This window comes from Crocuta crocuta, unplaced genomic scaffold (genome assembly GCF_008692635.1).
Source record: "Crocuta crocuta isolate KB4526 unplaced genomic scaffold, BGI_CrCroc_1.0 scaffold367, whole genome shotgun sequence".
Taxonomy (NCBI): Eukaryota; Metazoa; Chordata; class Mammalia; order Carnivora; family Hyaenidae; genus Crocuta; species Crocuta crocuta.
In genome coordinates, this window is record NW_027527936.1 from 1280803 (window position 1) to 1293862 (window position 13060).

Genomic DNA, 13060 nt, shown 5'->3' on the forward strand with positions numbered 1-13060 from the left:
ACACAGGCTTCCTGGCCAGCCTCAGGCCCCGGGTGGGGACGTCAATCAGGAAAACATCTGCCCCATTCCCTACCCCCAGGGTAGTGAACACACACCACGGCTGGGCTGTGTGGCCACGCCTGGGCAGCTCCCAGAGTCCAAGGGCTGAGAACATACTTCCTTCTCTGTAAGTCTCTCCTCCTGCCCCCCCCCGCCCCCNCGGTCCTCCGGTGTCACAAGTCCCCACCTTTCCCTTCATGACCAATCCCAGGCTCCGCTGAGCACTGATGGCCCAGCTACTCCCATGACCTTGGATCCGAGTGGACACAGCTGGGTCCAGGCTGCCCCGGCCCCTAGACCCTGCTCCACCCCAGAGATGGAGGCTGCTGTCCCAAGGATCCCTGACAAATAGGTCAAGATTTGCTATTGCTTTTCTTCTTTTTTTCTTAAAAACATTTTTTTTTTACATTTGTTCATTGTTTGAGAGACAGAGAGAGAGCACAAGCAGAGGAGGGGCAGAGAGAGGGGGAGACACAGAATCCAAAGCAGGCTCCGGGCTCTGTCAGCACACAGCCTGATGTGGGGCTTGAACTCATGAAATGAGAGATCATGACCTGAGCCGAAGTTAGTCGCCTAACCAGCTGAGCCACCCAGGGACCCCCGCCATCTCTTTTCAAGGACAGGGTTGGCACCTGCTGTTCAACAGGGGCCAAGACATGGGGTGATACACAGCCTTTATTAATGCAGAAATCTTTTCTGGGGGGTGGGGGTCTTTGATAAATGTTTTCATTATGCAGATGTAGGTAGCTAGTTCCCACGCGGCTTCTGAAGTCCTGAGTAGGGGAGGGCTGGCGAGTCTGGAGGCAGATGGGGAGAGTCTGTGGGGGCAGCTGGCCCCCTCCCTTCCTTGAGCAGCCATTCTGGAGATGCTAATGGAGTTTTGTTTCCCTAAGGGACTGAGGCAGAAACTTGGCTGGGGAGGCTGAGAAAGGAGATGGAGGCCCCCAGGGGCAGCATGAGGCTCTGGAAGGGCCTGGCAGGTGCCCTCCCCATGGACGGCCGTGAACTCTCCATGTTCCCCCCTCCTCTTACAGGCCTGTCTAGACTCTGTGGTTGCTTTCCTGGCAACCACACAGCAGGGGCTGTAGCTGCATAAGAAGGCGACGTGGAGTCATGGCTTGGAGAGGCGCCCTGGCGGACGGAACATGTGAACATGGGAACCGGAGAACATGACTCGCTTCTCTAGGGGCCTTGCTATCAGGAGGCCTTCTCCGTGAGGGTCTCCACGCTGATCCACGTGCCCACGTTCTCCCCTCTCTGCCTGGGGGTCTCTGTAAACACCTGCGTTACTCATTTCCCTGGGTTTTTAACCACCTTCTGTGAAATGAACATCCATTCCACTTCCTTTTGGGGGTGTCGGGTAAAAACTGTCATTGTAAGCACTTAATACACTTGCAAAATAATGTTTTAAATACTGAAATGAGCTGCACGGTCACTGGGCTATTTATAGCATCAGGCTTTCAAACAGTGATGATGGTACTTTGCAGGCGGCCTGGTGAGTGGCAGACACAGGTCTGGGGTTGGAGCATAAGCAGCCACTTGGACTCCCCTCACTGGATGTCTGTGGCCTTACTGACAAACCCTACTTTGCACTAAAGGAAAAAATCCTCTTGAATCTAAAATGAAGAGGGTGCAGTGAACCCAAAGATGCAGGGGAGAGGGAGGCTATGGATAAGGCTCTTTCCATGTTATCTGGAGAGTGTCCACTTGGTGGCCCCACATGGCCACGATCCCCGAAACCACATCAAGGTTGGGTGTCTGCCCAGGGAGGCCAGCCGAGGGGCCGAGGCGCAGGGGCACAGGCCAGAATTGAGCTCAACCGTCATGTGGGAGAGGACGGGATGTCGGGAGAGCAAACTCTGGAACTCGGGGGGAGAAGTGGTGTGGATGCAGCCTTGGCCATCTGGGCCCCACGGCTCTGCAGCCCATCTGGAACCTTCCCCTTGTGTATGGGCATCTGCCTGTTGATTCCCACCCACCTTGACAGGGTCGAGCCCCAGCCACCCACGGGTGTCTTGGGCCTGGAGTCTTTGCACTGGGACTTGTCAGCTGTGGGTCGCTGGAAGCAGCTGCCGGGGCCTTGGTGCCGCGGGCCAGGCACGAATGCACAGTGTGTGACCCTTGGCTGTCACCATCCCTGGTCTGGAGGTTTCCAGCTGTGAGGCTTCCTGAGAAATTAGGTGACTTAGGGTAAGGAGGCTGCCAAAGGCTGAGGGACGTTGAGAGGAGGGGTGTCTGGGCTCTCCGAGGCGAGAACGTTCTCCAAGGCGTTGTTAGCCTTGCTTGCAGGGAGGAGGGGACGAGTCACCTTTCAGCTCTTCCTGAGGAGGGAGCATGGCGTCGGTGTGAGGGCAGAAACAGGGTCCGCTCGGATAACCAAAGCCACATCCCGCAGATCTCGGGTTGTTTGACAAAGATGTCAACAAGGAGGGTTTCGGAGGTTCCTGCTCAGGACTAATGGCCTGACAATGCAGAGGTGACAGGGACCGTGTGGCCAGCAGCATGTGTGTCTGGGGCTGCCGGAGGCCACCTCAGCTTTTGGGCAGGACTCTGGGCCACTGTCAAAAGGCTTGGCTGCGGGGGTGCCTGGGGAGCTCAGTTAAAGCAGCCGACTCTGGCTCCGGTCCTGGCCTCACGGTGGTGGGTTTGGGCCCCACATCTGGGCTCTCTGCTGTTAGCGCCGAGCCCCCTTTGGATCCTTTCTCTCTCTCTCCCAGCCCCTCCCCTGCTCTCTCTCAAAAATAAATACATAATATTAAAGACAAAACAAAAGGCTTGGCTTTGGGAGACAATTTCAAAAGCTCTTGTTTTCAATTCTGACCCCAGAAGTTAGGGCTGTAAGAGTGATGGGGTTAACGAATCCTCTCACTGCCTCCAGAATCTGCCACATGGGCACCTTTCTAGTTCTGTTCCCCTGGAAGCCAGATAAAAGTGGAAAGGTGACGTGGCTCGTGGCGAGAATGGACCCTAACTGTAAATGCTCCGGACTGGCCACAGCCTGGGGCCTCCTCAGGGCCACGACTCAATGGGGCATGCCCCTTGCAGGGACCCAGAAGCGACGCCTATGGAGCAGCTATGCCAATGAACTGGGGGGTTCTCGCTCCCTTGGGGCACAATGCTGCTATGCCAAGGCGAACCCCACTGCCCCCGGATGCGTCCCATCCCTTTGTACTTGAGCTGTCACCTGGATGACGGCGGGCTCTGCCAGGACTACCCCGCTGAAGAGGGCTGCCTCATGCTGTCCTGTGGGCAGGTGACGGTGTCTGACAGCCTTCAAGGTGGATGCCATACTCAGGGCAGCCTGCGGGAGTCTGGACTCTGAACAGTCAGCAGGATCTGAGACAGCGGCTCCCTGGAGGGTGTGACAGGCACCCCTAATTAGCTGTGGAGTTTGGGGCAAGTAACTCTCCAAGCTTTAGTTTCCCACGTGTGGCACAGGAGGAACATGGTAGTTCTAGAGGGCTGTAGAGGGGCTGGAATGAGAAGTAGGACATAAACCACTCGGTTGGGAAAGTGTATGCTCTTGGAGACCAGGGGTGGGTGGGGTGGATGCTGATTTGCTCCCCAAGGGGCAGCCCTGCAGTGGGCCGTCTGCCTATGCGTGCTGGCCTTACCTTCAGGCCCCGTGTCGTGGGGAAGGAGCATGTCCCGAAGTTTGTCGTCAGGGTTCAGTAAGGCCTGAGTGCCGTGAACGGATCGTGCAGCCTTCTGCCCCAGCGTCCGGGAGTCTGGGAGGGCAGTCCTGGCCGCGACAGCACGGCAGGGCCCATGGTTAGAACCTCACGGTATACATCAGTCACCATGTCTGCACCAGCCACAGGGAGCGCTGGGAGCTGCCCCCCACCTCACCTCCTCTGAAACCCTCATACCACGTGGGCCCAAAGAAGGGAAATGACCCCGCCCAAAACGTCACAATAAGTAGACTGACTGGGACCTCAGCCTTGGCGTCGATTACTTGGCTTTAAATGCCTGCTTTGGCGCTTCCTCGCTGTGAGCTAGGCTTATGTTTCCTCATCTGTAAAATGGGTTTGCTGTGAAGATTTAACAAGACGATTCTAATTCCTGTGGAGTAGTTTGTGGGGCCCTGGGTGATGGAAAAGTGTCAGCTATCATGAGGTTTTTCTGAACGGTGCCCCTCTACCTCCTGTGACCCCCACAGAAATGGGGCCCCGGGTGGGCACAACAGGTGCAATGCCAGCTGGGCCAGCCGGCACGGCTCCTGGGCCATGAAGACGGGGAGGAGGACGAACCCAGCCATGGAGACTCTCGGAGCTGCTGACCCAACACTGCTCTTCGCCCCTGCTGCCTTCCTCCTGCTGGCCGGCCACACCAGCGCAGAGCCCTGTGAGGGCAGAGGATGGACCCCATGCCGCCTTCCTAGCAGGCATCTGGCAGGCAGCCTGCTCCTCAGGGACTGCCCTGTCTACATGCCTCATTTAAGGATGCGGGAAGTGGGGCCGAGAAGGGAGCACTCTGCCACTGGAGGTGCAGGGCGCTGTCGACTGATAAAAACCACACTGGCATCTATACTGGTTTTATTTATAAACAAGTTGACATAAAAGAAGGCCAGATGGCAGTGGGGGCAGCTGTGCTGCTGACCTCACAAAGGAAGCATCTGGACAACGGAGAGGGTCCAACCGGACACCAGCCTGGAGACCCTTCCCTCCCATCCACCTTATGGCCTTTGTGGCCTGGAATCACGGGGCCTGACCTTCTCCGGCAGCAGTTCTGGCCAGGGCAGGGGGCTGTGTAGGGGACAGCGTGGGGCAGGGGACTCCCATTCCCACAGATGAGGCCCTGGGCTGCAAAGGGCCCGGCAGAGGCGGAGGGGAAGGTGGCAGGGACTCTCTTCTTCCCAAGCTGAGGGATGCACAGTCAAGGCCAGAACAATCTGTCCATCCCACAGAGAAAGTGCCCGGGGTGACGTGGTCCAAAAAGGTCCCGTGCCTGTCTGGGACCAGGGCAGGGTGGCGTCCGGCCTCCTGAAACCCCGTGTCTGCAGCGGGAGGAGTGTGAGCCGGAGGGCCTGCCCCAGTGCCAGAAACAATAAATTAACAATAAGAAAAGATCTTTTTTAAAAAAAGGTAGAGGTGTGCACCGTGAGTTTGGAGTCGGGCCCTTGCGGGGAGGTGGCAGGAGCTGTGGGGCAATGGGGTGCCACGCCAGGCCCGGCAGGGGGCAGGGGGACTGGGCCCCAGTGTCAATTCAGGGCCCTGTCTTCTAGGGCCTCCGAGTTGGCCTCTTCCTCCGCCACCTGGAAGGTGTTCAGTCTAAACACCCACCGAGAGGCCAGCGGGCTTGGGAAATAAATACAGAGGGGCCTGAGAGCCGAGGCAGGGCTGAAGGCAAAAGCAGCGCCAGCCCCGGGCCCCACACCCGCCCCTCCTCACTCCTTCATGGAAGNCTCCGCACGGCCTCCTGGGGTCTCATGGTGGCCCTGAGTCCCACCGAGGCGCCGGGAGCAGGCGGCTGGCTCTCCTTCTGGGGAGAAGAATGCCGACCCTTCGGGCGGACCCGCAGGTGTCTGGGCACGCCTCCCGGTCAGAACTTTCCCTGCTTCAGCCGGTCGATGTGGAAGGAGAGCTTGAGTGCGGGCCCCAGCTTCAGCCCCATGTACTTCATCATCATGTCGCTGCGCAGCAGAAGCAGGGCCTTGCCGTCNCACCCAGCTTCTGATGAAGGCCACCCCAGCCTGTGGGGCCCAGCGAGCATGCCGCATGGCTGAAGCCTACCTGCTGCCACTGCCCCCACTTCTACTACAGGGCCCAGTGGGCGGGCTCCCCACAGGAGCTCCCGCTGGCTTCCCTTCCCTGACAGCCAGATGGGTTCCCTGTCTTCCGGGACGCCTCCCTAGTCTTGTGCTCGTCCCCTCTCCCAGACTGGTTTTATACTGGCCCTCAACCGTTACTCCCTGAGTCGTCTTCTTTCCTGCGCACGGGGGCCCCGCTATGCGGGCCAGACCCAGGGCAGGCGCTTGCTGAGCAGCTGTGAGAGCCTCAGGCCTGACTTAAGGGCACCCTGAGACCCACCGGCGTGAAAGAGTGGAATGGTGGATGAAAGGTGGCACATCCGTTCGGAGCACCCACAAGGCAGAACAGTGCCCAGCAGCAGGGGCTGTGGGGAAACGGAGCTGTGCCCAAATCAGAAGTGTGGTCACCGCAGGCGGCTCAGGAGCAGCGCCTGGCTACACAGCCAAATGGTCACTGGAAGGGAAGGTGGAGGTTCCCAAAGAAGCAAGGACACCATGCGGGCCGATGAGGTTGGAGAGGGGGGACTCCCCATCGTGCAGGGGACTCTAGCTTGGGCTGCGGCCCCTGATTCTCAGGCCAAGGCAGGCAGAGGGGAGAGCAAGCCCGCCTGGGAGAGGAGGAGGGTCCTCTCCCTGGGCCTGAGCCCCCGGGCCCCACGTGGCTGCATCAGACCTGCAGTGCAGGAGGGAGCTGAGCTCAGTGCTCAACAAGGGCTGCTAGAGACCCGAGGTTCTGTCTCTGCTTTCATGGTGTCTCCCGTGCCTAGTTTAAGGGACCTTAAGAGTCTACAAGTAGCCGAAGCCAGACTCCCCTGAACACAGTCAGGGAGGAGCACCTACGTGTTTACGAAAGAGGTCAGCGTGGGGTCCAAGCTGAGGATCAGCTTCCCGGACAAACTGCATCACGTCCTCTACTGTCCACGAGGAGGGGTCCCGGCCACTCAGTCGAGAGGCGTCCCGGCTTTCCAGGTATCGGTCCGACCCTGCAGGACAGGAGGGCACCTGCCATAACGGGTGGGGACTGGTTTGTAAGGCACCCCCACTCTCCTTGGCATGTCCTGATGGCCCTGTGGGTGAGGCTCATGTTAGTGCCAGAGCAGAGCAGAGAAACTGGAGGTGGCTGAGGGAGGGACAGGTTTCCATAAAGGGATGAGGGTCTGAGCCTCCTCTTAAGTCAGATCTTTGTTCTTTAAGAGCAGATCTGATTATGGAAAGGGCCAGAAGGAATTTACATTAAGGCCGTGGTTCAGCCTGGACCGAAGTCAGCGGGAACAATGAGTACGGGGATTTCCTGGGTTCACTGGGGGCCTGGTGGGTAAGGCTGTTTTTAGCTTGGCTCTGGGGACCATTTCTAGATAGACTCTGGCAGCTGGGCATGATTAGAGCCAGACCCTTGGGGTCTAGGGAGACCTCAAGGGGATAATACTCCGGGCCTCTTCCAAGACCTGGAGAATCACTAACCTCACTACAGCCTAATAGTGCTGAGGCAGAAAACAGTCTTGCCTTGGCTGCTAGGAATCTCAAAGTTCATCTAGTGCCCTGCTTAGAGCTTTTATCCCAACCTTGGCTCAAATACAGCTCCTCCCATTCCCCCTGAAATCTGAACTCCTTACCATGCAAGATCCAAAAAGTACTGCATCATCTGGCCCTTTCTACCTCTGACCGCATCTCAAAGCTCTTACCCCACCCCTTCCTCGCCAAGGTCCAGACACACTATAGCTTGCTTTCTGTTTCTTGATGAGGCTATGCCTTTATTCTCTGACCTGCAATTTCCTCCGTCTGGAATGTTTTTTCCCCAAGACTTCGCATACCTGCTTCTTTCTCAATATTCGGGTCTTATCTCAAACATCAATTCCTCACGGACCTTCACCAGCCTTCTAGCAAAAATATTCCATTCCCCACACAGCCACTTTCAATCCAATTGTCTCCTTTTTCCCCAGCACATATCACTGCCTAAAATAATTTCGTGTACTTATTTATGTTTATCATCTGTCTTCTCCTATTTTCTGCCCTATTTCCTTGTGCTATTGTGACTTTTAATAAGAAAAACACACATATTTGGTTTCTGTCCTGCTCCTGGGAAGAGCTCCTAAAATTCTTGGCATTTCCTAAATGGCAAGAGAAAGAAAGGTGCCTTTTGTTATTCACAACAAGTCCTTTCTAGCCGCACCTGAGCATGTTCCCGAGGTCAAGGTCACTTCTGGAAAGCCCCTAAATGATGGGGGTTGCCTGCCAACCTCCCCGGGGAGGAGAGTTGCCGAGGACTTATCCCTGAGTCCATCTGATCCCTTATCCATTCCAAAGGAATGATCCCTTATCCCTGTGTCCATCTGATCCTTGTCACACTGCCATGAAAAGACCAGGCCGATGGCACCATGTCCGCTGCGCCCAACAGGGATGTGGGGACCTGAGAGGTGAGACGACTCCCCCAAGCCTCAAGGCAGGAAAGCGGCTCTGCCTGGACGTCAGTGTGGCCCATGCCTCGCACCGCCTTGCTGGAGTGAGGGCCTGGCTCCCCTCGTCACCCCTCTGCCCGAGCTCCCTGAAAACTCGTTCCTGAGGCTGCTTCTCTCCATGGCAGGCCCTGTCAATGTTATCTTCTTATTGTTCCACGCTCCGGGGCTGGGGGTGTGGAGGTGGCTGGTTTTAGGCCTCTCTCCTATGAAAGCTCACGTTCAGTAGAGGCCGGAAATGTGCCCAGCCATCCGCTCTACTTGATCACCTACAGACCTCTGGGCTTCTAACCCCGGTGAGGCGGAGACCACATGGTACATCGGTCACAGCCTCCTGCTCCAGCCGGGTCCTGTCCTCCTCCTCAGAGGCACTCATTCACCCATCCTGCTTCCGGTGACCTTCACCTCTACTCTACTTCAGAGAGTTCTACCTATCTTCCGCCAAGGCCACTGTCTGCTTCTTGCCATCACTTGACACAAATCCACTTCAGAAATGTGAACATCCCTCTCTCTGACCCCAACCTCCCGTGTCCGCAGCTGTCTTGGACTGATGTCCACTAAACCCATTGCGTCACAGAGAAATTTCGCCCAGCACCCAGCACACTCACAATTCCCCATCCCTCAGCCTCTTCCCAGCCTTGCTGCTTCTTCCCTACGTGGCCCGGTGCTGATGGGCTAAACAGCTGTCCCTCCAGCTCCCCTGCTCCCTGGCCCTCTTGCCCTTCTAGCTCAGTGTAAAACCTTCATTCGCGCTCAGTCTTTTCTCACCCCACGTCTAGGTTTCTGAGACCACAGAAGAAAACCACCTCTCTGGCAAAATGGCCCACTATCTCCAAGCACAGCTGGGCCTTCAGTGTTTCCTGCAAACCACTCCCTTTTCCTGGCTCCATTTCCCCATCTGCTTTTGACCAGTCCAATCTGGGAGCTCCCCTAAGTCCTTCTCACCCCCTCTCCCTTCACTCATGGCCACCGTCAATCTTTCCTCCAGTCTCAGAGAACAGCACTTAAGGCTGACCCATTTTTCTATGCTCTGGGTCCCTAACCCTTCCCACCGCACCACACCCACAGCCTTCCTCTTTTCTCTTTCCTATGCTCTTCATTTCTTCTTCTCGGAAAGCTCTCCTTGTCTGCTGATAAACACATCCAGGTCTCTCCCACTCTTGAAGACCTTCTTTTGTAGGCCACCATTTTTCTTTTTCTCAAACCCCCTTTAACACCTCACCATGCAAGCTGCTCTCACCACCCTCCACCACTTCTGCAGCTGCTCTTGCTAAGGTGGCCAATTGCCCGTGGATCGCCACATCCAACAGACAGTGGCCCAACCTTTGCTGTGCTGCGCTCTCTTTGAAACGCTCTCTGGCCACTGCAACATCACGTTTTGTTTTTCCTCACATTTGACTACTCCTTTGTCCCCTCCTGGGACCTTCCTCCTGCTCCTACCTCCTAAACTTTGTTGGTCCCCAGGACTCCACCTTAGGTCAACTGTTCTTTTCAATCTATGCATACACTCCTGGGAAGTGGCTGTCATCCACCCTACAGCTTCAACTACCGTCTGTATGCCGATGACTCCCAAACATCTGTCTTTGGCTCAGTCGTCTTCGCCGAGAATCAGACCTGCAAAGCCACTGCCTGCTGGGTGTCACCGAGATGACCTGTGGGCTCCCTGCCCGTCGTTCTCTTCTATGGCCGGCCCCCTCTCTTAGTGAATGGCCCCCTGCCACCCCATCTAGAAACCGAGGAGACGTTCCTCCTCCCTTCTTTCTCACTGTGCTCAAATCTGACTAAATCTACCTCGCGAATAGTTTTTAAACCCATTTGCTCTTCTATAAACTACCACTATGCTAATCCAGGCCTTCATCCGTTCTGGTTTGGCCCACTCTCCAACCTCCTAAGTGGCCTCTCTGGTCTGTCCTTCCTCAAATGTGTCCTCAACACAGTAGTACGTGACCTACCGGAAACACAAGACATTTTAGCTCTCGCCTCTAATTAAAAGCCTTTGGCAGCCTCACACTGCCTGCAGGATCCATGCCACACTCTGTCATGGCATCTGGGTCCTCTGTGAAGTAGCCCCCTGACCTTTCTTGGCTTTTCTCTTTCAAGTCCCAGTATTACATTTTATGTTCAGCAATACCAAAGTGCGTGCGGTTCCGTGCACACCCTCTGTACCAGGTCTTGTCCCCCTGTCCTTGTTCCCGCTATGCTCTCTTCCTGGAAAGCTCTCCCTCCCCTACTACTCCTGACAGTGCCACTCAGAGCTTTGAAGTCTTAGGGTGGTGTCACCTTCTCAAAGAAGCTTCCCTCAGGGGCGCCTGAGTGGCTCAGTCGGTTAAGTGTCCGATTTTGGGTCAGGTCACGATCTCACAATTCATGAGTTCAAGCCCTGTGTCAGGTCTGTGCTGACAGCTCAGAGCCTGGAGCCTGCTTCAGATTCTGTGTCTTCCTCTCCCTCTGTCCCTCCCCTGCTCGCACTGTCTCTTTCTCTCTCTTTCTCTCTTAAAAATGAAGAAACATTAGAAAAAAAATTCAAGGAAGGTTCCCCTGGACACCGAGCTTGGGTTAGGTGTGCTTGTTCCTGCAGCTTTCATACCATCCAAAGCATATCTCTCTACTCAAGATGACGTCTTACAGTTGTGTGCTGAAGTGTCGGTCTCTCCCACAAGACGGAGCACCCTGAGGACCAGAAGTGACTGCTTTTTGCATCCCCATGCTGAACACAGAGGACTTTCAAATAAATGGCTAACAAATGATGGGTGTACCTTTCCCTGTCCCTTTGGCTCTAGGTCTCTGGCTCTTAGTTTCCATGATTCTCAAGCCAATCCTATAGCTTTAGTTGCCTCCCGGGTACCTAGCTAGACCCAGATGGTAAGTCTGGACCCCTGTCCACCTGGCAGGCAGGGGGCAGCCAGAGCTCCGTGAGGAAGGCAGGGAAGAGCGAGGGCCAGCCACAGCCAGCTTACCCCTGGAGCACAGCCTGCGCACAGCCGACGCGGTACTCAGTGGGAGGCCACATGATGGCAGCAGAGGCCGGTACCCGTGGGTTCGAAGGTTTTGGGAGCTGCTAAGGTTGGTGGGAGTCAGGGCAGAGTCCATGGAGTCTGCGTGTGGTTCCAAGGACCGGGTCAGACTGTTCCCCAGGACAAAGCTTTCACCTGGAAAATAGCAAAACCAGAGTTAGAGCAGGAACCAGTCTGGAAGGACTGCTGGGGCACTGGCCTCCCAGGTACCTGTTTGGATGGAGCAAGAGGCAGCAAAACAGAAAGTCCCGGGCTATCTCAGGAGGCCTGCGTCCCAGGCACGATGCTGGCTCTCACTGGACGGCCTCAGTCAAGCCCGATGCCATTCTCTGGATTTATATCTCCTTAGGGACTCTTCCTTTTAGACTAGTCTTTGAAGTTTCTTGTGGTCTGGATGTCTTATGCTTTTTCTGGATAAGGAGAACCTTAAAACAAATAGAACTATTTCTGGAAGAGGCTGTCTCCCTACACACGAGATGCTAGTGCAGGGGACAGGGGCGCTGGAGAAGAGATAGAGTTACTTAGAAGAGGGCACTTTAGAAGGTGACCCTCTCACCAGCAAGACCCCTCAGAAAAGCTCTTCAGTGCCTGGCCTACGGCCTGTCTATGAAGGGTCTGCTCCTGGGTGCCCTCCCTCCTTTCTTACTTGCTGTGTGGAACAGAACCACCCCAAGAAAGCTGGGCTTGCACAGTGGTGAGAATAGGGCCACGGAGACGAGGATCTGGATTAGAACTTGGCTCTGGCACTCGGTAGACAAGGTGCTTCTCTCAGAAGCGCACTCTCCTCATTTACAACACAGGAAGCCCCTTTCCTCTGAGGCCCAGCCCCTCAGCTGGGCAGCAGCCCCCAATCCATACACTCCAGAACCTGAAGCAGGCTCCCTCCCTCTCCTGTCTGGACTCCGTCCACACCTGGTCAGCTCCTCAGCCCTGGTCACAGCATCTCTGCCTATGGAGGGTGTCGTGGGTCCTGGGCCACACCCCCATCCTGTGTGGCTTTTCTTAGAGGTCGGCTGTTTAGGTAATGCTTGGGATTCACTCAGGCCTATGATCAACACCACAGTTACACAGTCTGGCACCCAGTGAGACCTCTGTGGCAAGACGGGTTAGGATGTTAGGACTACTTTCTAATACCTAAATTTGCTTGGACATAGAGAATTGTGCCCGGGAGGGTCCTGGGAGGCCCTACTCCACTGAAAGCTGATCAGATGGGGGCCTGGCTGCCTCAGCCTGACGCCGCAGCACAGAGGCCTGCAGTGCTCTCCTACAGTGCTCCACAGATCCTGGAGGCCCTCCAAAGGGAGGCCAAGTGAGCAGGGCGCTGGGCCTCACCCCAGGTCCTAGCAAAACAGCTCTGGTTTTAACTTTCATACACCAGGGTTTTCATATAATCCTGCCTTTGCGAAAAGGAGTTCTACCAGTGAAACAAAAGAAACTTTGCAACCATTGGCTCAGGGTAAGAAGTTAGGGCTCAAAGACTTGAGTTCTATTTCTTTTTGTTTTTTTTTTAATTTTTTTTAGATTTATTTCTGAGAGAGAGAGACAGTGTGAGCAGGGGAGGGTCAGAGAGAGAGGGAGATACAGAATCTGAAGCAGGCTCCAGGCTCTGAGCTAGCTGTCAGCATAGAGCCCAACGTGGGGCTTGAACCCATGAACCGTGAGATTATGACCTGAGCCAAAGTCGGACACTTAACCGACTAAGCCACCCAGGCGCCCCTTGAGTTCTATTTCTGGCATGACTGCTGCTCAATGATCACTGACTTTTCTTGCAATTCAGTTTGCCCATCTATAAAAAGACACTTAGG

General features: G+C 55.5%; 1 protein-coding gene and 1 long non-coding RNA gene across 9 annotated transcripts in view; one reads left to right on the forward strand and one right to left on the reverse strand.

Moving 5' to 3' along the window:
• The first annotated feature begins 219 nt into the window (after positions 1 to 219).
• On the forward strand, positions 220 to 1451 carry LOC144221503 (uncharacterized). The gene is made up of 2 exons (XR_013332093.1): positions 220 to 391; positions 1074 to 1451. It is a non-coding gene; the product is annotated as an uncharacterized LOC144221503 (long non-coding RNA).
• A 3996-nt stretch (positions 1452 to 5447) lies between these two features.
• The window catches only part of SCMH1 (Scm polycomb group protein homolog 1), a 159112-nt gene continuing 151499 nt past the window's right edge, over positions 5448 to 13060 (reverse strand). For 6 of the 8 annotated variants that reach the window (XM_077751999.1, XM_077752000.1, XM_077751998.1 and 3 more), the window contains 2 exons: positions 11199 to 11390; positions 6596 to 6771 (listed from right to left, as the gene is read on the reverse strand). In XM_077751999.1, the coding sequence (XP_077608125.1) occupies positions 6611 to 6771; positions 11199 to 11390 (353 nt within the window). In that variant the 3' untranslated portion in view covers positions 6596 to 6610. Of the gene's footprint in view, positions 5709 to 6595; positions 6791 to 11198; positions 11391 to 13060 lie in introns of those variants that run through there. The other 2 variants (XM_077752005.1, XM_077752001.1) reach the window with 2 other exon arrangements.